The sequence below is a fragment of the Phasianus colchicus genome, chromosome 6, assembly GCF_987193195.1.
Source record: "Phasianus colchicus chromosome 6, bPhaCol1.hap1.1, whole genome shotgun sequence".
Lineage (NCBI taxonomy): Eukaryota > Metazoa > Chordata > Aves > Galliformes > Phasianidae > Phasianus > Phasianus colchicus.
In genome coordinates, this window is record NC_143441.1 from 51,562,156 (window position 1) to 51,589,592 (window position 27,437).

At 42.2% G+C, this 27,437-nt stretch overlaps 1 protein-coding gene across 6 annotated transcripts in view; it reads right to left on the reverse strand.

Annotated features, from left to right (window-relative positions):
* Positions 1-27,011, reverse strand: part of NKTR (natural killer cell triggering receptor) — a 41,123-nt gene extending 14,112 nt beyond the window's left edge. For 4 of the 6 annotated variants that reach the window (XM_031607858.2, XM_031607856.2, XM_031607857.2 and 1 more), the window contains exons 1-8: positions 26,889-27,011; positions 26,380-26,473; positions 18,778-18,852; positions 13,801-13,908; positions 12,983-13,027; positions 11,400-11,487; positions 2,096-2,125; positions 551-696 (exon numbers count right to left, since the gene is read on the reverse strand). In XM_031607858.2, the coding sequence (XP_031463718.2) occupies positions 551-696; positions 2,096-2,125; positions 11,400-11,487; positions 12,983-13,027; positions 13,801-13,908; positions 18,778-18,852; positions 26,380-26,437 (550 nt within the window). In that variant the 5' untranslated portion in view covers positions 26,438-26,473; positions 26,889-27,011. Of the gene's footprint in view, positions 1-550; positions 697-2,095; positions 2,126-11,399; positions 11,488-12,647; positions 12,676-12,982; positions 13,028-13,800; positions 13,909-18,777; positions 18,853-26,379; positions 26,540-26,888 lie in introns of those variants that run through there. The other 2 variants (XM_031607855.2, XM_031607859.2) reach the window with 2 other exon arrangements.
* Between the last annotated feature and the right edge of the window lie 426 nt (positions 27,012-27,437).

Here is a 27,437-nt window from a genome sequence, read left to right on the forward strand (position 1 = left end):
TTCTTTCCTCTCTACAGGACAAAAAACCCCGCTATCCTTCAAGAAACACAAGACTGAAATGAAAAAAACACAACAATCTTACCTCCAAACAACTCACATTTTACGACAATTCCCTAAAGACACACCTAAGATCATTTATTTCCTATGAATTCTCATGAAAATCAAGTAGACTTCCTTTACAGCACATATTAACATTAAAATAAGCCTTGAGAAACAGCACAAAATCCCCCATCAAGAAAAGCTTCTGACTGTACAACTATCTTTCAAGCTCTGAAAAATAACTTCTACTTACTTTTCGAGTGTACAACATTAAACACAAAGATTAATTAAGGAGAAGAGGAAGCAGACATGCAAGTTCTAAGGCACAAAGATTGAGGTCAAAGAACCTCCTTTCCCGTGCCTTGCTTGCCTACACCAACCTCTGAATTTTGAAGACTCATTAGAGCCAAATTAAGATTTGATAGATTCACTGATTTTTAGATGCTGGCATAGTTTTTAGACTCTGAAAACAATGTCAACATTCAATTAACTTCAGCTTATGTATGCTTACCATCTTTTGCTGGTTTTGTAACAAGGACCCCACAGTCAATAATTCGTACGTCTGCATAGGGTCTACTGGCAGTATCAGTTTTCAGATTTTCTATTTGTTCTATTACTTCAAAACCAGAAATAACCAGTCCAAAGACAACGTGTACGCTGCAGAAATAAAACAGTTGGGAAGTACAAGCATTTATATATTGCTGTAATCTTTTTCCAATGAATTTCAGATTTAAAAAGTCATTCTCAACCAGAAACATTCAGCTTCACTGGGCTCATCTGGCTCTTAAAAATATTACATTTAAAAACAAGGCTTTTCAAAATTACTTTTACATTGACAGCAACGCTAAGATTTCATGCAACATGATCAGGAGTTGTGTTTTGCTTCAACTAGATACCATTTCACTCTCTTCTAATGGGCACTGTGAACAGGTCATCAATTCTAACCAAGCCTTCTATTTTTGAAATGCTGAGCACCAGGCGATGAAATAAAGATAGTCACAAATTGTCACTTTCCCCAGAGATGAAGCATTTATAGGTCTATGCAAACTCAGCATGCACGTTCCCACTAACACTGAAGGCAGTTATAATTAATGAATCTCTAATTCAGCTCTACCATACCACATTTCTTTTTCCTTCTTGCAATTACCCTGTCACTTGAACTGTGGGCTAAGGTTTAAATAAATGACTATGGAAGGTTTTGGGCCTTCCAAACTTTCAAGCTTTAGGAAATAAGTTGTAGTTTGGAATTTTTATAGAACTCAAACTTTAATTTTCCATCTTTTTCTGCTACGTAATCTTTCACAGAACTAAGCATTGGTTTTCCCATTGATCTCTACTTGCAGCTTGGAAAGCAAATGATATCCTGGACTCCACCAGAAGAGGGGTGGCCAGCAGGGACAGGGAGGTGATTGTTCCTCTTTATTCTGCCCTCCTGAGGCCCCATCTGCAGTACTGTGTCCAGGTCTGGGACCCCCAGTACAAGAAAGACAGGGAGCTGTTGGAGAGGGTCCAGAGGAGGGCCACGAAGATGATCAGGGGACTGGAGCACCTCCCCTATGAAGACAGGCTGAGGGAGCTGGGCTTGTTCAGCCTGGAGAAGAGAAGGCTGCAGGGTGATCTCATTGCAGCCCTTCGGTGCCTAAAGAGAGCCTACAAAGAGGAGGGGAATTAACAATTTGAAAGGGTAGATAACTGCAGGACAAGGGGAAATGGTTTGAAGTTGAGGGAGGGAAGCTTGAGGTTGGATGTCAGGGGGAAGCTCTTTCATGTGAGAATGGTGAGGTGCTGGAACAGCTGCCCAGAGAGGCTGTGGATGCCCCGTCCATCCCTGGAGGTGTTCAAGGCCAGGTTGGATGGGGCCCTGGGCAGCCTGGGCTGCTATTAGATATGGAGGTTGGTGGCCCAGCCTGTGGTGGGTGGGTTGGAGCTTCATGATCCCTGAGGTCCCTTCCAACCCTGGCCATTCTGTGATTCTATGCTTCTACTTCCAATACATGTGAAGACTCATCAGTAATCTCAACTTCATTCATCACTGAAGAAATGGAAATATTCTTACCCGTCAAGATGAGGAGCAGGTTTTGTTGTTCTGTTTGACAAACAGCAAGATGGTAAGATGGTAAAACAAAAATCAAGGATTCAGATGAAGTAAGAGAAGAATGGCACGGGGAAAAAAAAAAAAAAAGGTGAAGGTAAGACAAAATAGTGAAAAAAATCAGTTACATCATGGAATTTAAAAAGTCTTACAGCTTAGAGACACAGGCTCTTTTTTAATCTTTTACATCAAAATTTGCTTAAAGTTTAGCTAACTGTGCATACTTGAAAGTTGTACCAAATACCATTTCATGCATGCAACAAAAAATATTCAAGTCTCTTTAAATACACATTTAAATATAACTAACATCTTTATTCACAGAGAAGATACAACTTGGAAATAAATATTGGGCAACTAATGAAATCTACATGTTTCTCTGATTGTTTTTACGCTACGTGGTCACTTTGGAGTCAGTTTTATTTAAAAAAGAAATGGGAAAACAGAGTTATCATATGTGATAGATTCTTTGCTTTTGCTTTTTTTTTTTTTTTTTCTTTTTTTTTTTTCCTATTTCCACCTACTTGACTGGCCTCATGACTCAGGATACAAAGCAGCACTATCTTTAACTGCCAGGACTAAAGTACTTCAGCTGATGAGCTCACAGGCTTCCCAAAAGCAACAGCAGCACAGTGCAAGCAGACATTACATGGTGCCCTGCAGTTTACTTCTGTGATAAATTCAGACTTGCCTTCTATTTTTCAGGTTCCCACATTTAGCAGTTTCTAGCCTGAAGGAAAATGGCACTGCATTACATTTTGTGCACTCTGATAATAGGCATTGGAGGCAGCTACACTAAACTTCCAGGCTGGATTTAAATTGAATATTCAAGGCTGTGCACCTGTAAAGATATCTTAAGATTCAACTTTTTGATAGTAACACTATGACTTGGTACCTCTCTATGCTCTTCTCTAAAAAGGAAAGCAAATTACTTCATCAGAATCATTTATATCTGAAATTCTTATTGGAAAGTATTTTCTTCCTCTCTTCCCCAGGCACTACCTTGTCTTTCTGGCTTCCTTTCACTGTATTACTATCCCCCAGTATAAAAATATCACAGGGCATATATGCTTCTACATTTACAGTAACACAGACCTGGTACGATGAAGTCAGGCTTTCACTGCTATAATAAAATAGTGCTCAAGCACATGGCTGCACTCTACTTTCAACTATTATTTGACAAGATGCTGCAGTGCTGGCATGCATGCAAAAGGTGGAAGTGCCCATCAGAAGTGCTTACACTCTGATTTCTTTAGGCTCCAAACACCAACCAGACCTGCTTCCATAACCCTAATATTATGGAGAACCTCTTTAGCTTATATGCAGGGAAAGAGATGCTATCAAGAAATTTCATTTCTCAGCAGTGGGGCATTCCTTGTTTTTCCCTCACTAATTCAGCATCTTGCTGCAAAATGAAACATTCTCACAGCTTTGGAAGTTCTATCAGTAAAATTAACTGCAATAATGACCTGCTGTTAAGTGAACACTGTAAGCAGGCATAATTATAAAGCGGAGTTTAAAGCAGTGGTAGGAGTGGGTTACTTCAGTGAAAGCAACAGTAAATGAGACTCAGCATTTAGAATCAGCTACAGAAAGCAACAAGTTCAGACACCCCTGATATGAATGCTGGAGCAATGTGCTCCTGCCGTGCCTTGCAGCAGCACTTGGAGACCAATTGAGCAAACTATTTAACTCATCTTAACTCAACTTAGTCCTTGACAAGAAAGCTTGGTCACTGGTAAAGCCACTTAGCTTTTCATTGTGCCGATAGAAAAAGTGGACAGTATTCTTCTCATTTGCCTGCTTCTGATAGGAAAGCACACAGAAAAGCATTACCAAGAAGAAAACTTTCAAGATGCAAAAGGAGTTAGGCAACTTAAATCACTTCCAAAGGGAAGCAGAAACCAAACTCCTCATTGTTCTATTGAACGTTCTCTCATCTCAAGGCCAGGGTTGTAGCACTGCAATTAGCCTGCAAACATTTGCACTTTATTAGAGCATGTCAAACTATCTGTTCTTGAACATTTAAATCTTGACCATAAAACTCCATCAGGACAAAACCTACTTACTACTTTGGCACTACAGAAGCTTAGAGTTATGATCATTTCCTCCCAAGAAATAGTATTTCATTAAAACATTTCTCTACAGAAGTTTGATAATATGAAACATTGACAAATAGCTACTATTTTCCAAGTTATTTGCAGAAGGACAAATATCTCTATTCATCCAAAGCAATGCAAATTGGTTTAAGGTACTGCTGAAGAGAAGAGCATCTTTTTGGTAAAAGCGTGTTATTGCCCACCCCCCCAAGAACCTGAGGCCTAGCAAAGGACTCAGTGCACATAACAATATGATCAGAAAAACAAGAAAGATTAAAAACAGAAAGAGAAAAAGGACACAGCCTTAGAGGAATGAGACATTACCTTTGGAGCGCACGATGTAACACTGTTTCTGTAAATTTTACACAAAAATGGCAGAAATAAATTGTAATACATTTTCAGACAAAACTGAGTCTATGTTTTATTAAATACAAGTTTAAAATTAATATTAATCAAGTTGTATGCAGAACAAGGATGCCTAAAAAGAGGGCTCTAAATTTTCTTTAGAATACAAGGCACTTTGAAAACTACAGTCAGTTCTCTTGAACAACACAAAACTACAGAAATAACTTCCTTGCATAAACTATGAGAAAGATAAACTGTTAGAATCCTCCCAATCCCCTCTGAAAGGCTCAATCCAGCACAAGTGTTAGAACACATGCACAACGTTAAGCAAAAGAATAACTGACTTCAGTGGGTCTGTTGATGTGCTGGTGGTTACATCTGTGTTCAGTGGAACCAAGCCCTAATGGTTTTAAACTGAGACAGGGGAGGTTTAGGTTGGATTTTAGGAGGAAGTTCTTCACCCAGAGGGTGGTGAGGCACTGGAACAGGTTGCCCAAGGAGGTTGTGGATGCCCCATCCCTGCAGGCATTCAAGGCCAGGCTGGATGTGGCTCTGGGCAGCCTGGGCTGCTGGTTGGCGACCTGCACACAGCAGGGGGTTGGAACTGGATGAGCATTGTGCTCCTTTTCAACACAGGCCATTTTATGATTCTATGCGTGTGCTTCATAGGATGGAGGCCCTTAACTGTTTTGATTTACAAATGGAAGGTGTTGGTAAGCCCACAGCTTTATACAATCCATAATTAACTTACATCTTCCTTGTACTATGAAAGTTCTGTGTAATAAGACAAAAGCTGCTTTCTCTAAAATACATGAATGGTTACTAAGCTTGTGCTTAGAAGTGTAGAGAAACAAGAACACTGCAGACACTAAGGGGAAAAAACACACCAACTGATGCTGGTGCAATTCTGAAGGGTAGCAATGATTTAAAAAAATGCATCAGCAATTATCCACGCATCTAAGCAGGGAGAAAGTGAAACGATCCCTTTGTAACATACTACAAATACAAGCATCCAGTGAATGCTTCTGCATGGGCTGTACTTCCATGTCAGTCTCAATCCAACCACTGGGATCTGCCTGCGTGCCAAGTGCACAAACAGCACTTTTGCTCAAAAATACTGCAAAATCAGCACCTTCCATTGATTTTGTTCACTTTTGTATCTCTGTAAACTGTACGACAATCAGCTCAAAGCTGTTTCATCTGCAAGAAAGAAAAAAGGGACAGCTGCTCAGAAAAACGCCTGGTGTGGCACACTGGAAACCTTGAGATATGAGGCACTTTTGAGAAGTCAGTGACATTCAGAAGTCAGTTGTAAAATCCTCATCATTGATTTCATCTATCATTTAGCATTTCAAAGAGGTTAGTTTATTTACATTCAGTAACTAGGCACACCACACATTCAAAGAATGTTTGAACCAAAAGGTTGTTTAGTTTTGAGGAAAGGGAAAGGAGCTTGGGAGACACATTACACTGACAATAATCTCAATATCGAGGTGGGAATCTAACATATCAAAACAGCCTCAGGTTCTAAATAAATGGCTTTTGAACACAAAGGCAAGAACTCAACACTGTCTGAGCTGGTAAGGAACAAAACCTGGGACTCTTCTTTATGTTGCAGAAAGAACGTATTCCTCAATTACTGAAGCTAACACACAACTAAACAACAAGGCAGTAATTCAATTACTATCAAAAGCTTCCAAATGACAACTAAGAAGTTGGATAGTTATTTGACTCCCACTGCTTTCTTTATGCTTCTGTATTCATTCTGCACATTCACATTTCTGCTTCTGTAGTAAACGCATGGTTTTGCATGACTTCAGAGAGGAAAAGTTGAGTATGTGCACCCGTCAAGTCAACAGACTCACAAATTCTATAGTACTTTCTATAATCACTTTCATGAGAGGTGCACTTATTTTGTATTACAATCTTCCCATAAGGTTGGGCAGGGCCACGGGCACAACAGGTGCTCAAAAGAGCCAAGGAACCTTCATCAGATCAGCTCAACAAGGAGCTTGCAAAAAGCATCACCCAACAGGAACCCAGCTGCTGTGCTGACCATCCAAGAACAGGCTTACCATCTCTCCAGCTCTAACTAAGTGACATGAAGACATAAGCTGCATTTGTATAATGCTCTGGAGGTACCCCTCACTCCCATTAGTAACAGTAATAAAATTAATAATAATAATAAAACTTTCAGCAACAGTCCAAAATGGGTACTGGACTACAGGGAAAAAGAAAGTGATTCTAGCATGGCTCTTATCAAACTACCCCCATCCAAGAAATTCCTTATCAACATGGAAATGAGGTAGTTAAAAAAAAAAGGATAAACATAATATTGTTTTCAGAACACTTTTTAAGTAACTGACGGTTCTGAAAAACATTAATTCATAGAAAAATAAGCAGTGCTGCTACCTGAAAATATCAAAAGCTTGTTTATAAACAGTCGTCTTAAAACTGTTTTCAACACAATCGTGCAATAGTACACTATAAAAGATGCCTTTGGTTACAGGGAATTGAAACTCCAACTCCAATAGCACAAAAGGACACAGCCTGTGCATCCCTCATCATTTCAGCACGATGCATTCTGTCAGAGCAGGGAGTGCTTCTACAGACACGAATGAACAGGCCTGGCATATCTGAAGCACATATCCACAAAAACCAATCCTGCTGTAGCTAAGCCCTTTCCTTTCAACCCAACTGCTCTCTCTGAGAGGAACAGTCAATGAGCATCAAACATAGCACTTCTGATATGGGCTTGTTTAGCCTGGAAAAGAGAAGGCTGTGGGGAGATCTCATTGTGGCCTTCCAGTACTTGAAGGGAACAGGAGAGGGAACGGCTGTTTATGAGGGTGGATGGTGATAGGACAAGGGGGAATGGCTTTAAACTGAGACAGGGGAGGTTTAGGTTGGATATGAGGAGGAAGTTTTTCACCCACAGGGTGGTGAGGCACTGGAACAGGTTGCCCAAGGAGGCTGTGGATGCCCCATCCCTGCAGGCATTCAAGGCCAGGCTGGATGTGGCTCTGGGCAGCCTGGGCTGCTGGTTGGTGACCCTGCACATAGCAGGGGGTTGGAACTGGATGAGCATTGTGCTCCTTTGCAACCCAGGCCATTCTATGATATATGTGCTCCCTTTGCTCTAATTCTGCACCTTGCCAGCTCCTAGCGATGCCTTGCATTCATTCCCCCAACTCTACACTCACACTCCCTAACTTCACTTGCATCACTGATCACCACAGATCACGTTTTAATGACTTTGAGTCCCATGGTGACCAGTTTGCTAATGCAGTCTGTCAAGGAGATTCACTGCCTGATTAGTTCCTACAAAGATAGTCATTCCTGATGACATTCAGTGCAGTAAGCAGGGACAGTGCATTTGATGAGCAAATAAAGACATATATTCAAGATTCCCTGTTATTTCAATCTCAGCTGAACAAAGACTTACAAATTAACTTAGTTGCATTCCCTATTTGCTACATTTGGCACAAACTGCTGAAGAATTGGGCATTCCTTTGAGTATAACATTTTAATTTCAGTTTAAAGGAAGTAAGTTATGTTATTAAAGAAAATCCGTAGGAACACACAGTACATTCCCTAAAGTAACCACACAAATGTCAGCAAGCAAGAATAACTGCTTTAATATATTACTTTCTCAAGTCTTAAGTCAGAATCTAGATCTGACTAGATATCATCTTTAGTAGCTGTCTAGATATCATCTTTAGTAGCTGTCTCCTATTCTGAATCTTGAAATCCAAACACTATATACTGTGAAGCAGAAACCAAGCTCCACCATTTAAAAAGAAAAAGTGTGTAACAATACAGACTGTTGGTCTAATGTTTCACCATCCATCCTTACTATTCACAGATCAAGTTCCTGAAAATGAACCTGACCTTCTCACTGACTGTATATATGCACATCTGCCATCATGGGGCACTCTCCTATGGATGCTGTAATCACACCCACTCCCATGATAAGCTGCAGTGTTGGAGGCCAATGCTGGCATTCAGCTTAAATGCACAAACTTGATTATATTAAAAAAGGCATCTGCAAAAGTATTAGGTAAGGTTTTGGTGGTGGGGAGCTGCTCTCTGTGAGCAGAGCCCAGCAGCTGCTCCATGCCAGATCAGAGCCAGCTCCAGCTGCTCCAAAAGCAACCTGCTGCTAGGCAGAGCTAAGCCATAAGCAATACTGGTTGTGCTCTGGGAGAGCAGGTTTCAGAAATAAAAAAGGCTGTGCAACTGCAGATGGGAGAGAGGAGTGAGAAATAAGAGAAGCAGCCCTGGGGTCACCAGGGTCAGTGCAGGAGGTGCTCCAGGCATGGAGCAGAAGCTCCCTGCAGCCCAGGAAAGGCCCATGGCAGAGCAGGCTATCCCTGTGCAGCCCATGGGCACCACACAGAGCACATCTCCAGGTGCAGCAGGGACAGAGAGCAACCATGAAGGAGTGGGAGAAGCCACGTATTACGGACTGACCCTGCTCCTCTGTGCCACGAGGAGGAAGAGGGTGAGTAGAAGGAAGGGGCTTTTAGTTGTCACTGCTCTAGTCTATTGACAGTAGTCCATGAACTACATTCATCTCCCTCATGTAGAATCTGTTTTGCCTCTGATGGTTAATTGACAGGTGATCTCCTTGTCTTTATCTCAACCCACGAGCTTTTCTTCATGTTTTCTCTCCCTGTTTAGTCAAGGAAGGGCAGTAACAGCGTGGCATAGTAGAGTTTCGCTGCCCATCAGTGTGAAGCCACCTCAGCTAGGGACAATGTCAATGGCCATCCGGAGCCCTGTGCTATCCCCTGCTGGCTTCCAGCTGCTGCTCCAGGAGTGCTGGGTGTCCTGTGGATGGTCCACTGCATCTACATGCCCTGTCTTGAAGTACACAAGGATATCTCAAACAACATTTACTGCATGCATTAAAAAGCCCTGGTCAGAAGGGTCACACAAGTATACAGCATTACAACGTGCATTAAAGACTTGCACAGCAGCCCACCTGAACCTCACTGATAATCTGGGAATTTACTCCTGCATACGATTCATTTGTGTAACCCTAAGGTAAACTGGTGACATTTGAATATGCTACAGGACAGCCAAGAAAAAGAATTTTTGAAGGATATAAGTACCTTTCAAAATAATTTCACTTTAATGAAAGCACTCTCAAGCACTGTTCACATTTTACTGTCCTATGTAAATTATAATTTAGCATCTAACACAAGCTTAGGATGTTCCTTTGCATGGCGAGAGACAGGATGTTCATTAAGTACATTAAATTTAATTGAGCAAGTAAGCTGAGCCTACTGCTAAAAGTGAAAGGGGAAGACATCTGAATTAAATACAGGAGCAAAAAGAAACTTTAGAGCCCTCAAATGACAGCTTCTTGATAGATGTAGCACCATTAAGTTTTCATGTATTTTGTTCAGATAAGCTTAAAAATGGAAAATTGTAACGTGAATCAAAAGATGTATCAGCAAGTGATAAACAGCAAAGCAGTGTTCTGCAGAGTGCTTTTTAAACCACAGGTTCTTTTTTGTACAGGGGTTGTTTCTCATATTAGTGTGTGTATATAGATATAGATATATATATTATATGTATATATGTATCTATCTCCATTCAGATTTGCTGTAAGGAAGCATATCACCTAAAAGTTGCTTTGAGGCTAACAGAAAATAAGCTCTTGACATGATTTTCTCTCTTTGAAAAGTCAGAACAGTAGGAACTGTGAAAGACTCTCTTTAGGTTTCTTATTAATTTTCCATTTTTAGGGCATTCTTTAGGAAGAGACCTAAAAATGCCTCTTATCTGAACTTCATTGTGTCATACTGAAGCTCTTTTTCAGGCAACAAAAAGAAAAGGAATACTCTTCAGGAGAATTTTCTCCTTTACTGCAGACAGTGAAGCGCCATTCACTCATCCCCCAAGAAAGATGGCAAAGAAAAAGAGCTTTTTACAGCTAAGCAACTACAGGAGAATTTAATTTTAAAAACACCAGCATTGTTTCTTAATGAAAGTTCTTAGCACCAGCCCAAAGTTATGAACCACATCTTCCCAAATACAAACTGTTAAATACTGGACCCAGAATGCAACTACTTCAATCAAAAGAGCCTGACTGCCATCACACCTGAGCATTTATCCATGACAGAAATGTTGTGTTCTGCAATTGAACAGGACGTGGCTATATATAGGAATGGATTCATTTTTGTTTCTTTAAGATTATGTGGGAAAACCTGATTTTCAGCACATTATTTTCTACAGCATTGGGACCATGACAATTAGTGTACACATGTGAACAGTATTATTCAACAGTATAGAAAAAAAATTACATCAGGAACAGAAACTCCAGCAGAAAAACAACAAAACTAAATGAGGTCCCCCTCCCCAGAATGAAATAATTAAAAAAAACCTTGTCTCTCAAGGGAAATCATTTAAATAGCATATGCAAAAACAAACAGGCCATCTTTATCATAGACCTTGCTGCCTCCTACGTACAATGCTCAGCATTGTAATTCACAAGCACTCTGTGAAGATTTGGTTGGTACAATACAAAACCAAAGAATCTGTTTTTGGACACTAAGCACAATAGCAAAGCCATAATTTCAGGGTAAAAAAAACAAAGAACAAGGAGTAATCCCACAGGACCCACTTCTAACCCAAACGAATGCCCCATGCAACTCGTGGTAACTGTTGTTTCCTATTAGAGCTCTGCAGGTATCCACTCAAGCCTATTCAAAGTAAGGTGGATAACATCATTAGAGATAATTTAGCAATACCATCTTTCTCATGAACAGCGCTCCTCTGTTTAACAAAAGCTCAACCTTCAAATCACATCTACTCACATGAAAAATTGGGAACCATTGGTATGTTTCCCTCGGTTTGCCATTGACAAAAGGAACGCTCTGTCATGTTTGAGAATAAAGTTTTCATCTGTTTGAAGAAAAAATATGTTTGTCAGATTTTCCCTGACAAGGAACACAAGTCAGATTTTCTTAGTAACTTATGGCTACTACAAGGAGAAATTCTTCCGCTGCTAAAGAAACTTGAACAGGTTGGAAACAGAACAGAAATCTACATTAAGCCTCTCAAAAGTTACAGCAGAAACACTCATGAGACAGAAAACATTCTTTTATACATAAAGTTACAGCAATGCTGTGGACATCTCTAATGAAAATGAATGTAAAGGTGATCCCAAAACGAGCCCTCATGTACACCACACTGTTATTCATGGGCACCCAGTGAAACAGCCATTTCCCTGGCATGGAACTTTAAGAGAGAAACCCATCCATTCCAAGCTGGATGCCCCAAAACACACAAGAATAAACAAAACCCTGACTACCAGAAAGAGAATCTAAAGAATACATTCTTCCTTCAACCTCAATGGAAAAGCAATTAAGACTGAACTAAACATGCATTTTATATTCAGGGAATTAAAGAGCACTTCTGGCTGCACGGCACAGTACAAAACCAGATATTGTTCTGAAGCTCCTTTTCAAAGGTAAAAATTACAGTTTGGGCATAAGAAGCTGTTATTTTTAAGATTATATATCAAAGCACAATACTGCATGTTTAGAACTTACCACCTTTAGTGCACTCTTTAGAAAGAAACCCTAGGAACATCTTATTAACACTTCAATACCACAGTAACTATCTGTTTTTTTGTTGTTGTTGTAGCAAGAAAGAAGGTTATGTCCTTAAATAAATACTTCATAAACTCACCATTTTCCTTCCAACAACTGTTTTTAAAAAGAGGTAAATATACATTTAAAAACTCTTTGCAAGAAAAGCAAACTTGTGTAGCATATAAACAAACACTTCAAAAGGAACACCAAAAATACAAACCTTCAATAGGGAAGGGGAGAAAAGGGACGTTAACAAAAGAAGAAAAAATTGTTTAGAACTGAAAATTATGCCAGTGTTCTCTCAGAATAAGTCATTAACCCTCAGAAAGGTTAGACACAGAACTCCTCATTTCTCCAAGCAACACAGATATCCATCTACAAACGGATGTATCAGTTGTCTATGTATTTACTAGGGAAGGTACAAGGGAACAGAGTTTGAATTTGTGTTACTGAGCTTTTGTCTCTTACCTTTTCATTTTGCAAAAGACCACATTCTCTATAAACAAAAGAATATGTTGACAGTTTTAGGCAGGAAGATAGGAGTTTATTCATGAATAAAGTTGCCTAACCTCCATGCTGAAAGTCATGTTTAACCAATAATGTTAGCCTTAATTAATTGTCAGTTAAAGTTAAATATTACAAAATAAAACTATCTGAAAGTCATGCATATAAAAATAATTCTCATGCAATATTAGTTTCATGCAAAAGGTGATCTATAAGTAGACCTCTTTTCATTAAGTATCTTGGGAATCAAGACTTCTCAGAACGGAATTGAGAATCTGTAAAAATATACTTGCTCTTACCTTTAAAATAGCCACCATAAATAGATTCACCTCCTTTTCCATTACCTGTGCATTAAAAAACACAAATTAAACCTTTTGTTCTGTTTATAAAAAGCGTTGTGCATCATGTGTGCCAATTTATAACACACCAGGATACTCCAGCCAGTTACTAATAGCTAAGCATAAGGCCCTTAATTAAAAGGCAGGACCGTTCATTATGCAGTTCATTATCTTGTTGACACTCAGAATATTGAAAATGAAGACTTGCTTTTGTGCCTCTGAACACTAGAAAGCCTGAAGCGTGGCTCTAAAGGCTAATTCTCCCTGCTGTTTGCTGAAGCAGCAGCAACAGAAAATACAACAGCAGGCAAAAAAGCCAACAGTAGGCATCATCAACAATCTTGTCCTGCTCAGAGAGACCACCACAATGAGATAAGGAAGTAGCTATGTTATCTTTACTTCCACTTGACCATCAACACAAGATAGTCATCCACCACGTCCATTTTATCAGTTACAGTTTATATACGTTAGATCAGTTTATAAGACCTCAAGATACAGGGCACAAGGAAGATCTTTTGACATGAAAAGCAGCAATATTATAGTTTAGATTGGAATTTTGCTCTACTGTTATCACGTCTAGCAAGGCTGCTTTCTTCTTTAAATTAAGAATTCTTTCTAAAGTATCAACTTCAGCTGAAACGTTAGAATTTCAACAATTAATAAAGAAACAGAAAACCAATGATAATTCTTTCAAGACATTTTAATATTTACATGCTGTATTCTAAAGTTACATTATAACCACAGGGATGATAATGTCTGCTCCACAGAACACATTTTACCTTCACTGAAGTCCCCACCCTGAATCATGAAGTTTTTAACCACGCGATGGAACGTAGTGCCTTTGTAACACAACTTCTTCCCAGTTGTTTTGCCAATTCCTTTTTCACCTGCATGAAGTTTAAACAAAAAACAGTCAGCAGATTGTCACTGAAAAAAAATCAAGGCTCTTACCCCTCCCTGCTAGAGGGGTGCTAGAACCCTTTAACTATAAAAGCAAATACATTCCTGCTTGGTGCTTCTTGGCCTCCCACAAACATGAGTCTGGCAGGTAAAGTTCTGTCCCAGGCCCTATTAACATTCTGCACTGCCAACCTAATCTCAGATATTTTGCACAAGGTACCCAACAGCAGTTTCCTGTTGAGATGATAGTAAGCCAAGCTCCTGACAAAGCTCCAAAAAGCAAACGGCCTTATGCTTAGCTGGCAGATGGACTGACTGAAAGACCTGCAAATGCCAGTTTGCAAGTCCAGATGCTTTTATTTAAATGCAAGGAAAATTCTGCTGTCAAGGCAGACAGCATTCTTTCACAGTAGCCAGGTCTGTGTCTGACAACAATGACAGACTGCAGAACATCAGCCAGAATTACCCTGCTCTCTTCCACCTGTTTCTGACAAAGACATCCTGGCTTGTCTCACAGAGATTACACAGAAAGCAGCAGGGGCACAGCCAGAGGCACAGCTTTTGAAACACTGGGATCTGGTCTTAGGGCACAGCGCCTCGCCCTGAAACAAGTTTTGTACATTCTTAAATAAACACAGTCCTTGTATACAACTAGAACAGGATGTCAACACCAGGAAACGATGCTGTAAGTCTCCAATGGTTCAAAGATTTCTTCTCAAGACCAAAGATAAAGATAGAAGAATGCCTGACAAGAACACAAACTTCCATGAATAAATTTCACTGTGGAAAGTGGAAGTGACTCCTGGAAGCAAGTGACTTATTTGGTTGCTGAAGATGGCGTTAGCAGCTTCAAACTCTAAAACTGTAAAGCAGCCCTTCACAAGTCAGTTCTGCTTGCCAAAAGTCCATGCAATCTCATCAGTGCACCTTCATCTCCCACCAGAACTGCTGCTCAGCAGGTCCTCTAGTGTAATCTAGACAAATGCAACAGCACAACTGGAATGTTATACACACCCCTGAGGGTGGGGAGAAAGCATGTACCAGAGCATTGCTGGATCCTACTGTGAACAACAGGAATATCCCTAAGCCTGGCCTACTGCTCCTGGCCATGGTTCTCATCTTTGGCTCTATGCAGCAGGCAGCACCCTCAGCCAGAGAGCTCAGTTTAGATGCTGAGGCAATATATGTAATGTCGTGGTTACAGTTGAGAGATTATTTTCTCTGTAAAGACTGGTATGATGGGGAGGCATTGGGAGTGATGGCATTTGTCTGTCTTCCCAATAACTTCAAGCACAAGGAGGATGTAGAGCTCTTTAGTGAGAACTATTGGTTACAGGTTGATGGTTGGACTGCATGATTTTGTAGGTCTTTTCCAACCTTGGTGTTTCTGTGATTCTCTTGGAGCAAGTTCAGAGGAGGGCACTAAGATGATCACAGGACTGGAGCACCTCTCCTGTGAAGAAAGGTTGAGGGAACTGGGCTTGTTTAGCTTGGAGAAGAGAAGACCATGGGGAGACCTCACTGTGGCCTCCCAGTACTTGAAGGAAGCGTATAAATAGGAGGGGGAATGGCTGTTTATGGAGGACGGATAGTGATAGGACAAGAAGGAATGGTCTTAAATTGAGACAGGGAAGGTTTAGGTTGGATTTTAGGAGGAAGTTTTTCCACACAGAGGGTGGTGAGGCACTGGAACAGGCTGCCCAAGGAGGTTGTGGATGCCCCATCCCTGCAGGCATTCAAGGCCAGGCTGGATGTGGCTGTGGGCAGCCTGGTCTGCTGGTTGGCGACCTGCACATAGCAGGGGGTTGGAACTGGATGAGCATTGTAGTCCTTTTCAACCCAGACCATTCTATGTTCCTATGATAAACCATTTTGCACAATAAGCCCTGCTCTCAAGTGGCTGAATACCCACCTGCTGCAGGGAAGCCTCGAGCAGCCTTGTTTCGCTGAGCTTGTGCACATGGCTTTTGCTTTATCAGCAAACGATCCTGATACCAACCAATGACTTCCCACACTCCTACGTTTCCAGTTCTTTCCCCCATACCACCTGGGAACATCTGTGTTATGCTGAGTTGACTGCAGAGTTAAGCCACAGGACTTTTGGCATCCAAACACAAGGCACGAACAATCACATCTGTCATCATCAGGAACTGAAGTGCTAAACCAAATTTATAGATGCTACAGCTCTTTAGTTGCTAATTGGTATGCTCCCATGGTTGTCACAAGGCCTGCTTGCTTTACAGTCCAGTGCTCATTAGCAGCTGCTTTTTCTTTTGCTGTTTGCTCGCCTTTTTATGATCTTGCTTGGCTATGCCTGGGAACATTCTGATAGCAGAGGCCATGAGCCTGGGCTCGCAAACAGCACCTCACTGCCATTCCTGCACACTGTACTGAATGGCAACAGCTGGAACTCCAGAGGAAACTCAAGTCAGAGGGACTGTGACCTATGGATGAGTCTCCATACAGGAGCAAGCACACCTTGCACCATCTGTGATCAAGACCACGTCAGAATACCTCGAGGCATCTGTAACCACGGATAAAGCAGACCCAGCAGGTCTCTGGATGGACCATGGCCAATAGACAAGCCCAGGCTGGAGCAGGAATGAGAGGAGTTCACTGCCATCTAAAGCCCTGTGGCCTGATCCAATAGGCAAGAAGGTGGTGACTATAATAGATGATGCATCTTTAAACTGTTGCAACCCATGACTTGATTTGCATTTTACAGAAAGTCCTTCTATTGAAGGAATTGCTTGAGCTAAAACAAGATGAGCCTCACAGGAAGCAGTGCAAGTGCAGCAGAGACCCAACCTGAAATGGCTCTGGCACCCAGTAATGCCAGGTCACTTCTGCCCCAAGTAATCACAACACATAGACACTGAGTCATGGACTGAGACCTCAGTGGATGTTTATGGACATTTCACAGGTGTAGTCCATACACTGGTGGAATAATATCTGTGTATTAATCAAAGGAAGGTGATTAATGAGGATGCATTGAAGAGCACATGACCTGAGCATGAAGTAAGTGGCATAGAATAAGGCATGATTATTGTCAAGGTTTTGGCTGGGATAGAGTAAATTTTCTTCATAGATGCTTGTACAATGCTGTGCAATAGAGCAGGGAAAATCTGCATGATGCAGATAAATTGGCAGTAACAAATGCACTGAAGAACCTGTCATGAAGAAGCAGAAAGGCAGGCAACAGTTCCTAGGAAGCAACTCAAGCAAACTGAACAGCAGCACAGATGTACTTGATGCAAACAAGAACATCATGTTAGCCATGCAACCTGAGTCTCTAATCTCAGGAATCCCAAATTCAATCTGGAGAGTTACTGTGGCAGAGATGGTTTCTAGGGGCAAGATGAAAAAAACAGTACAACTTAATTCTCTTAATCATTGCTTACACCAAAATAAGCAATGTGCAAAAATGATGTGCATTTTTCTCATGATTTAATTATCACGTATTTACCAGCAATTTTTAAAAGACATCTATCAAATCATGGCTCTGTCCTGTGAGTACACAGTAGCAAACAAATTGCAAGAATGAAACCAAAGTTTGCGGTAGCTTTTATGTCTGTGAATCTGATTTCAAGATTAGACAGAACTCAGGATTTAGGGCTCTCTCTGTGTTCTCCCAACTAAAGGCAGATTCTAGCTGGAAACTTCAATGAAACGTGAACAGTCAGCTGTACTGCAGGTACAGGTATTAATGGTTAGGGTTATACAGGTATGCAAAAGAAAGCTGTCAAATCTTTTTAACTGTTCTTTTTCCTGCTAAATACTTGCTCGTTTCACACCTCATGATCTCCAACTAACTTTAACCCAGCAAAGCCACTGAAAGGAATTAAAAGAACAGCTACAGAACATGAGGCTCAGACACTGCACCAGCCAGCCTACTGGCTAACTTTAAAAGAGCCTTAATTGGTGCAGTTAATTTAAGGTATATTTTTTGAGAATTCAAGGTACACAGGACAAGACCACCAAGACACACAGACCAAATTCTTTGCATAAGTAACACAGCGATTCCTGCAATAATGTAATCAAAACTGATTTCTAACTTGCAGTTGCAAAACCACCAAGGAGCCCCATGCATCAAAAAACCACTGAGTTCTCACCACCCTTAATATTCCAGTCATTAGAAATCTTGTGAAAAAGTTAATTCCTGCTTAAAAGAAAAAAAAAATGGGTCAAAGGGTGCTGGATTCTACCCAGAAATTCTTTTGCTAGTGCTGTCTTCAATTTTAGAGATCCTTGCCTTCCTTTCTCCCACCACACAACCCCAGGACTCCTAGGGAACAGTGTTCCCTCTCCATCTTTCACTTTGCTGAAAGTAAAGAAGTTTTCTCCTGAAGTTTAATAGACTCCTTTCCTTTGATCCCTGCTGTACTGCTATGCACCCAAAACACACTTCTATTGTATAACAGTAATAAAAATTTTACACGGAGCCCAGTGGAGTGTCACCACTGCACTGTGCAGTGATATTAACACCCGATGTCTCTCCTGATGAAGTCCTGCTCATCTTCCCCCTGTGTGTCACTTGGGTGGTCAATAATTTCTCCATTGTTTTAGCTGTGTCTATTTCCTTTAATGAAGCCCAAATGAGGAACAGATGATCACGTTTTGTTCTGCCAAGTGACAACCTTGCACTCTGGAATTCTGTAGCAGCTCCACTGCTCTAACCCAGTAACCATTATAGAACTCCAGGCTACTTCCAGTGCTAAATCCTCCTGAGCACTACCAAGTCTCAGCTTTGTCCTCACCAGAAAAAAAAAAACAAAACCTACTGCTACAATTTATGCCCGCTTAAAGAAACAGTTATAAGAAACATTGAAGTTGTTAAATAAAAGCATGCTACTTACCCGAGCACAAGCAAAGGAAGTTTTTGCATGTCTTTGGACATATATCTGAGAAGAGCTGAAACATAATTCGACCAACTGAAAGATTAAAAAAAATGGAAAGTTTTACAATTCTTTATGATGATAGAAGAAAAATAGCATATGAATAAATCTTTATAACTACATCTTAGTTCCACACTGTGTTAAGGACTACAAATGCAACGGAACCCTTGGCCTAAGATCCTTTGGTTTAAACAGAAAGTGTAATAGATGACTCAATTAGGGAAAATGAAAGACAGGCGGGACAGCATTAGCAATTTCAGGACTGTTGCTTCAGTTGCCAAATACTATGAATCAAACACTGCTGCCTCTCTGTACAGTTTGAACAGAGCAATCCCCACTCTCAGTACAGCTACTCCCACACCACTGGTAGTGCTCACACTGCATGCCTTAGAAACTGATTACAACACTGAAGAACTAAGAAAACTATTTTAGAACTGTTCCACATTTCCAATTTCATCTCCTGAGATTTACATTTCCAGGACTTCTATTTCTGTAGTCAAAATATAAACACAGTTGGATGTATGAAATCCTTAACAATAACTTTGTGAATTATGCAGTTCTTATCTCCGTACTGTGAAGTGAGGTATAAATTAAGGGTTAAATGCCACATGGCCAGTCAGCATTGCAGAAAGGCCAGAATCTATTAATGTGCACCACCCTCTAGTGGTACACAATGGTAAGACCTCAGTGTAATTACTGAACTATTCAGGGATTACTTCTTTCCCTTCCCTTAAAGGAAAAGGGAATTTAAACACATTTTGTTCATTATTTTAGCACCATGTATTATTCGGAGAGGCTCCTAAGAAATGATATTCAATTTTAAGGCCTTGTCCAAACAAGTACAATTATCAGGTTTTTTTGGATCACAAAGATGGGAATAAATGAAAAACAACACAGGGACCAGCTGTATTTTGTATTAGCTACAAAATCCAAGATGCCTTCAGCTGTTGAAACGACTATTTCCTTAACTGCAGTGTGAATATTCTCAGAGGATTCGTTATTACAGCAGGCAGAAAGACCTCAAGAACATGGGTAGAGACAGCCTTCAAAGAATGAAGAAACAGTGAAGAAGTTGTCAATTTGCATTATAAGCACGGTAATTCAGAACAGCAGAAATCCCATTGCTCTGCTTGCAAAAGCACTGAACTGCGGGGTGACAAAGTGCTCAGAGAGCCAGGCACACCTTTCCTCCTGCATTCCCTATGTGAAATAGCATCTGATGTCTTTCATGGGAAGGAAAACCATCACTATCCTCGCTATACTAAGAGCAGAGCGGTTGATCCCAAGCTGACAGCTGTAGGATGAGCAGGAGGCATTCCCACCTCAGGGCTTCAGAAGGGCCTTCTGCACCTAGGCACTGCACAGCAGCGATCCCATGGCAGGCTCCTGTCCTACATACGTAGCACTGCAGGCAGCACTGCAGGCAGCACTGCAGGCAGCACTGCAGGCAGCACTGCAGGCAGCACTGCAGGCAGCACTGCAGGCAGCACTGCAGGCAGCACTGCAGGCAGCACTGCAGGCAGCACTGCAGGCAGCACTGCAGGCAGCACTGCAGGCAGCACTGCAGGCAGCACTGCAGGCAGCACTGCAGGCAGCACTGCAGGCAGCACTGCAGGCAGCACTGCAGGCAGCACTGCAGGCAGCACTGCAGGCAGCACTGCAGGCAGCACTGCAGGCAGCACTGCAGGCAGCACTGCAGGCAGCACTCATCAGTTGTGACTCCTGGAGGAAGAACCCGGCCTTGAACACCTCCGGGGAACCATGACTTTCAGTGTTTTGTCAGTAAGATCTGCCTTTCATCACACCTTTCAACTCCTTCAAACTGCAAAGTGCATACCTGGCATCAGAAGACTACAGATTCCATTTTAAAAATAAGCCAACCTCCCCTCCCCATCATGCAAAGTGCTGCTCACCTTCTTACATCCCATTATATAAAATGCTGCAGTGTGTTTATAAATACACCAACCACACACTGTGCATCCATCTGCTGGGCTACTACCTGTGTTTTACCTGGTACTGGCACTGAGAGGTGAGATCTGCTGCTGCCAAACAGTTGAGTACACGAGCCAAAGATCAAACGCCCTGATCAGATACATGAAGTTGCTGCTGTTCACTGAACATACATATTTTTGGTTTGTTAAAAGTCTGCTTAAAATTTATGAATCTCAGCTGCGCCTTGAAAACATAAACGCGCCTCATTTTAAACCTTGAATGAAGCATGAGTTGGTGTAACAAAGGTATAAAGGCACCTGAGGTGTTACTGACTTCCTTGAATTTCCTCTTCTCTGAAATAATCCACTGTCAACGCATAGAGAAAGTTGCCAGTGATTTCTCCAGATTCATTTCCCTGGTATAAAGCTTAAGTTACCCAAATGAGGAACGGATGTACTGTAAGGCTCAAATTATACCTTAAAACAAAACCAATAGTTCGCAAGAGTTGTTTGAGTGAGCAAGGCCTGCACACACAGCTCTGCTGAGTCCTCAGCCAGTGTTTGCCAACAGGTGTGCCTGCAATGGGCTGTGCTGCTTCTGGACTAAACCACAGACACTGAGCTGTTGGCTCATCCTAATGACAAAACTCACTAACACAGCATGAACTCCTCCAGCAGCACAAGGAAGTTGCACTTGTTACTAATAGTTTATTCTAATGGATCAGCAGATCGTTTCTATACTTTTAATTTTGTGCTCAATCAAATGGTTCTCTTTCACTCACAGCTTTGGAGGTGCATTCATCCATAGCACAGTGCAGTGTTATTGGGACTCCCATTTCTCCACCACAGAGGTTTTGTCAATCCTGATTTCACACCACTTGCTAATCATAAATCAATACTTTGATAAAGTATTCTTAGATATTTTGGGGTAGAAAGTGAAATAAATGATAAAAAGTATTTCTGTTCCATTAATTAAATACAGTAAATGACGCACATGTAAATTCTAAGATGTTTTGATTTCATGAAGTGTTATGTGTAGCTAACAAGACTTCATCAATTATAGAAACCAGACAGCATAATGTCCAAAACTAAGCAAGTTTCAAAGCTCCATTTTGTGAGTACAAGATGAAAATATTTCTGTTTTGGTTTTGAACCCTTAATTCTTCAGCTACAGAAGCAGTAGTTCTAGATTCAACTGAAGTGACAAAAATTCATGGTAGGAACATGCATGCTGTAACTTAACACAGACTCCTGTTAGCAAAGCTTATTAAAATTACTGAATCATGATAGAATCCTAGAGTGGCCTGGGTTGCAAAGGACCACAATGCTCATCTATTCCAACCCCCTGCTATGTGCAGGGTCACCAACCAGCAGACCAGGCTGCCCAGAGCCACATCCAGCCTGGCCTTGAATGCCTGCAGGGATGGGGCATCCACAGCCTCCTTGGGCAACCTGTTCCAGTGCCTCACCATCTTCTGGCTGAAAAACTTCCTCCTAATATCTAACCTAAACCTCCCCTGTCTCACTTTAAAACCATTCCCCCTTGTCCTATCACTATCCACCTTGTACACAGCCGTTCCTCCTCCTATTTATATGCTCCCTTCAAGTATTGGAAGGATGAAAACAATCACTTATTTCAAATACTTACCCAGTGATTTTCCCCAATTTAGATGCTTAACCTGTTTTAGCAACAAACTCTGGAGACAAACATGCAACACGTTTTCCAGATACCAAAGGTCTCAGATTAATCTGCACGGCAATTTAAGATAACACCTCACTGAAATGAATTCATTTTTATCTTACATTTTTTATATCTATATGTAGATTTGTGAATCCGAAGTCTTAAATATTTTAAAGCATTGCTTTAAAGTAGAAGCATGGCTACAGACTTCAGAAAAAGCAAAAACTTCCTGTAGAAAAAGGCTGTATTTAAAATATTATTTACAAGGATGGAAATTTCCTCTGAGCTGAAACTATAGAAATCCTGACATATTCATGCTTTAATGGAGCTTCCTCACCTTGTCTTGCACTCATTACAAGCAAAGGCTCCCCTAGCCAGCTCTGCTGGTTCACTCCTGGAACCACCCCCTGTTGTGGTGTTCCATCATCCTCACAAAAGCAAACACTGAGCACTGCTCACAACAAAAATGTGAGCATCAGTTTCCCAAAGAAATGCAAGTGACAAACGATTCTATGGCTCCTCCTAACAGCAAAGCCTCATCCATTTGGTATTCCATTCAATAATTTAATTTGTTCTTGACCTCAAGATAAATACTGGGCATTGTTTCATTCCGCCCTGTTCCATATTATAAGAGGATTTTAATTTTGAGTACCAGTTCCCTCCAGAAGCTACTGATGCTCTACAGCCTTTATGCTCCCCAGTAAGGGCTCCCCTTACCCTATGTCCTCTTGACTCACAGATCACACCCAACTGGATTGCCAATAGATTTGCAGTCAAAACATCTAACTGCTTACTGTTGCCTACCTGCAACTTTTTGCTTCCATAGGACTAAAGACCCTCTAAGGCCTCCCTGGTTCTACTAATGCAGACGGACTACTATGGTGACCTGTAAGCAGACTATTTAACACAAGTTCAGATCAGAGAGAGAGCTGTGCGGAAGGAACCTCTCCTGTGAAGAAAGGCTGAGGGAACTGGGCTTGTTTAGCTTGGAGAAGAGAAGACTGTGGGGAGACCTCATTGTGGTCTTCCAATATTTGAAGGGAGCGTATAAACAGGAGGGGAACGGCTGTTTATGAGGGTGGATAGTGACAGGACAAGGGGAAATGGTTTTAAACTGAGACAGGGCAGGTTTAGGTTGGATTTTAGGAGGAAGTTTTTCACACAGAGGGTGGTGAGGCACTGGAACAGGTTGCCCAAGGAGGCTGTGGATGCCCCATCCCTGCAGGCATTCAAGGCCAGGCTGGATGTGGCTCTGGGCAGCCTGGGCTGCTGGTTGGTGACCTGCACACAGCAGGGGGTTGGAACTGGGTGAGCACTGTGGGACTCTGCAACCCAGGCCATTTTGTGATTCTATGAACAGACTGATAAAGAGAGGGACACACCCAAAGAAGAAAAACTAAAGTGGAAGGAAAAATGAAAAAGGGGGTAAGCAACAACAGAAAACACAAGAAAATAGATAAGAATAAGGAAAATTCTGTTGTGAGCAGGAATGAAACAAAGCAAAACTAAGTGTAATGTATCTTCTGATGGACAAAATCAGGAGCAGGGGTGGCGAGAGATGAGAAAACATTGCAGGGCCACATGAACATTACATGTGACACCTCAGCAACACACTGCTGCTTCAGGTGTTATGACCATTACAACAGATCCACGCAAATTTTTTTCATCAGAGTAAAGCCAGAATTATTTACAAGAGGCATCTGCTGCCATCCCCAGATTCTTGGCTTACTGCACGTAGTTTAATTCTGCATACCATCCATGCGGGAACACAAAACAAGGGAGAGCTGCTGCCTGTGTCAAAATAAATGCTCACTCCTTATTTAATCTCCATTTACTTTAGGAAGAAAAATAAATCACAATGCGTACTCATAAAAAACACTTAAGTGGCAACTTGTTAGAAGTAGTCTAAATAACAAATTACACTGAAAAATGCTGATAGAAAGCAGTTTGTGCCTCTTGCTGTGCTGCAAACAAGACATACAAGTTTTATTCCAACATTCTGTAGCTAAAATTAACCAGCTGAGAAGCACAAAAGCTGTGATGCTGTTTCCTGAAAGCACAACCAGTGCTGCAGTACTCATCCCTGTACTTTGTAACAGATATAATTAACCAGTGAAACTAATTTGCACTCTGCAGTCCTTTCCTCTCACATACACACACATCACCTTTTGCAGCTCCTTTTCATCTCATCTATGAGCTGCACTCCTGTTTTTAATTGCTATGGGTATCCACACAACCCCTGGGTAAGTGAATCTCTGCAGGGGAAACTGAGCTGGTAGCTGTGTGCAGGAACATTCTTGGACTCCAAGGAACCAACACTTTAAAATGATTTTAACATGACACAGTTTTGAGTCCTGCAGGTGAGGAGATGTCTCCTGTTGTGTGAGAGGCACATCCTCTTATTCTCTGCCTTTTCTGTAGATACCAGTTCAGTTTTCTTAGAGTAGACAGAGCAGGGAGCAATGCTTTACCTGCTGGCTAGCAAAAAAACACAGCACTGTTCGTTGTCCAGATCTTTCTCCCTACATTTAATAAACAAGGAGATAGGCTACTTATAAGTCAAGTCAGATAAGCAAAATGTTGATTTGGAGATTGGTGGCAGTTTAAAAGTTAAAATTAGTTTTTTCTCAGTGGTATCAGCAGGAGAGTACATCTCTCAGTCAGTGCTTCATGTAGTCTGGAAGCACTGCTTCATTATTCACACTTGATGCAGCTTCTGAAGGTCAACTTACAACCAAAAGGGCTTTTTATTTAAGCTTTTTAAACGTAACTTTAAAACCTAAGGCACGACTGCACAGTAAGCTAATAAACAGACATTAGCACGCAGTGGTGTAAGCACACTGCACTCAAGTCCTGCACTAATATTTTATAAATTAGCAGGTTTTCCTGCAAAAAATATGTCACCAATAAGTGCAATAAAAACAGCAGGGCTCTGAACCTGAGGTACAGCCATGAGATTCTCAACACTTTAAAGAGAAAACAGATACCAGCAGCAACAACCAGAGCCCTGCACCTACTCCAGGTAACCTAATCTGTGCACCACCAGGAATGTGAACGCCTCTCTGGCAGCATTATCAGATATCAAATCCAAAAAGGTACGAGAGAAAACAAGGTAAGTCACTTCCACTTGTGATGCGTAAGGCTGAGGAAGAGGTAAGGTACTGTGAAATGGGAGCAGAAACGGGTGTATAAAGGCAGAGCAGTGGAAAACAGCACAGGGAGGCTCTTCATAGAAGTCAAACCTAAAATTCTTTCTGAAGATTAAAAGCAAATGAGATAAAGCATGAATTCTCTTCATATATCAAATCTCATCAAACTACCTCTCCTCAGCCAGGAACTCACCCGCCCTACAGCATTTTTAATTGTCCGATTTCACAGTAAATCTGAAATTAAACCAGGGGAACACATCAAAATCCCTTTTACATTAATATTTCTCTGTTCAAAAATGTATTCTGAGACAGCAGAGCATCTCAAATGGGAGATGAAAGATTTACAGATATACCTTATCAGCCACTGGAGTTAACATTGAAACCCTTTTCAATTTCGGTTGAAGCGAAAATGGAAGTCGAAGGGCTTACAGCTGTATTTGAACACAACTGCAACTCGGAGACAAACTCTTATTTCAAAGCCTTTCAAAGAGACGCTGAAGTAGAGAATGAAAGTGAAAGCGCACCAAAGCTATCAGTTCTCTTTGAGAAAGCAAACAGCGAGTAAACATCCCACCACTAACACAGGCTGCCTCCAAAAACGGGTAGGTCAACCCGCACAGATTGCCATAGGTAAAAAAGGAGAAAAAGAAGAAAGTGAAGGCAGCAGCAGGGGGGAGAGGAGGGAGTGGGACAGCAGCAAGCGCGGGATTAAAACCCCCCTGGCACCCCTTCTGCTTTCCGCAGGGACAACACGAGCTGGGAGATGCCGGGCTCCCACCTCGCAGAGCGGTGGTGCCGTTACCTGGCTCGCGGTTGATCTCGATGTCGAAGAAGCACTGCGGTCGGTCCTGCACGCCCATGGCAGCGCGGCGCCGCGGCGCCCGGCTCAGCAGCACCTGCCCGCAGACACGGAGCAGCGCTCAGCCCCTCGGCGCATCGGGAGGGGGCACTGCTTTTAGAACCTATTTTTTTTTTTTTTTTAATATACATATATATATATTTTTCCTTTCTTTTCACTCAGAAGTAGGACAACTCCCCCCCTTCCTCCCCCCCCGCCCCACCCCATCCCTTCCCTCCCCCCCTCCCTCTTTCCCTCCCTCTCCCCCTTCTCTTTCTCACCCCTCCCATCCCCACCCCCCCCTTGCTCTCAGAACGGACACAACGAGGCCGAACCGCTCGAAGCGGATAAAAGACTCAAAGACCCTCACACTGAGGAGAACACCGCGTGGGGGAGGGGAACGGAGCCCTCCCAGCGCCGCCCGCCCCTCACCCAGCCCCTCACCCAGCCCTGAAGCAACAGCACGGCCTTACCTGGCAGCTCGCGCGCTTTGTCCCCGCTCCACGCCGCGCCCCCCGCCCTCTCGCTCTCCCACCCCCCGTGAGGAGGCGCCGCCGGCCCCGAGCGCCATTACCCGGCCGCTGAGTGGCCCGCCCCGCCCCGCCCCTCCAGGCCCCGCCCCCCTGCGCGTGCGCGCCCCGCCCACTCCTCCTCTTCGCCCCGCCCACTCCCCCTCCGCCCCTCCCCCCCCGCTCTTTCCCGCCTTTCCAACGGTCGCGCCGCTCTGTATGTGGACGGTGCCTTGTGGCGGCGGTCCCGCGCCGCTCCTCTGTGAGAACAACGGCTGCTCTCCCTCGTGTGCCCCGTGCAGAAATGTCTCCTCTTCTTTCAGAAAATATATATTTTGTGTGCGTGTATGAGCACAAAACCATGATCAGATGGCTGGAGTAGCTCTTCTATGGGGAAGAGTTGAGGGAACTGGGATTTTTAGCTTGGAGAAGAAAAGGCTGCGAGCAGACCTCATTGTCCCTTCAAGTTCCAATACTTGAAAGGAGTTTATAAACAGGAGGGGAAACGGCTGT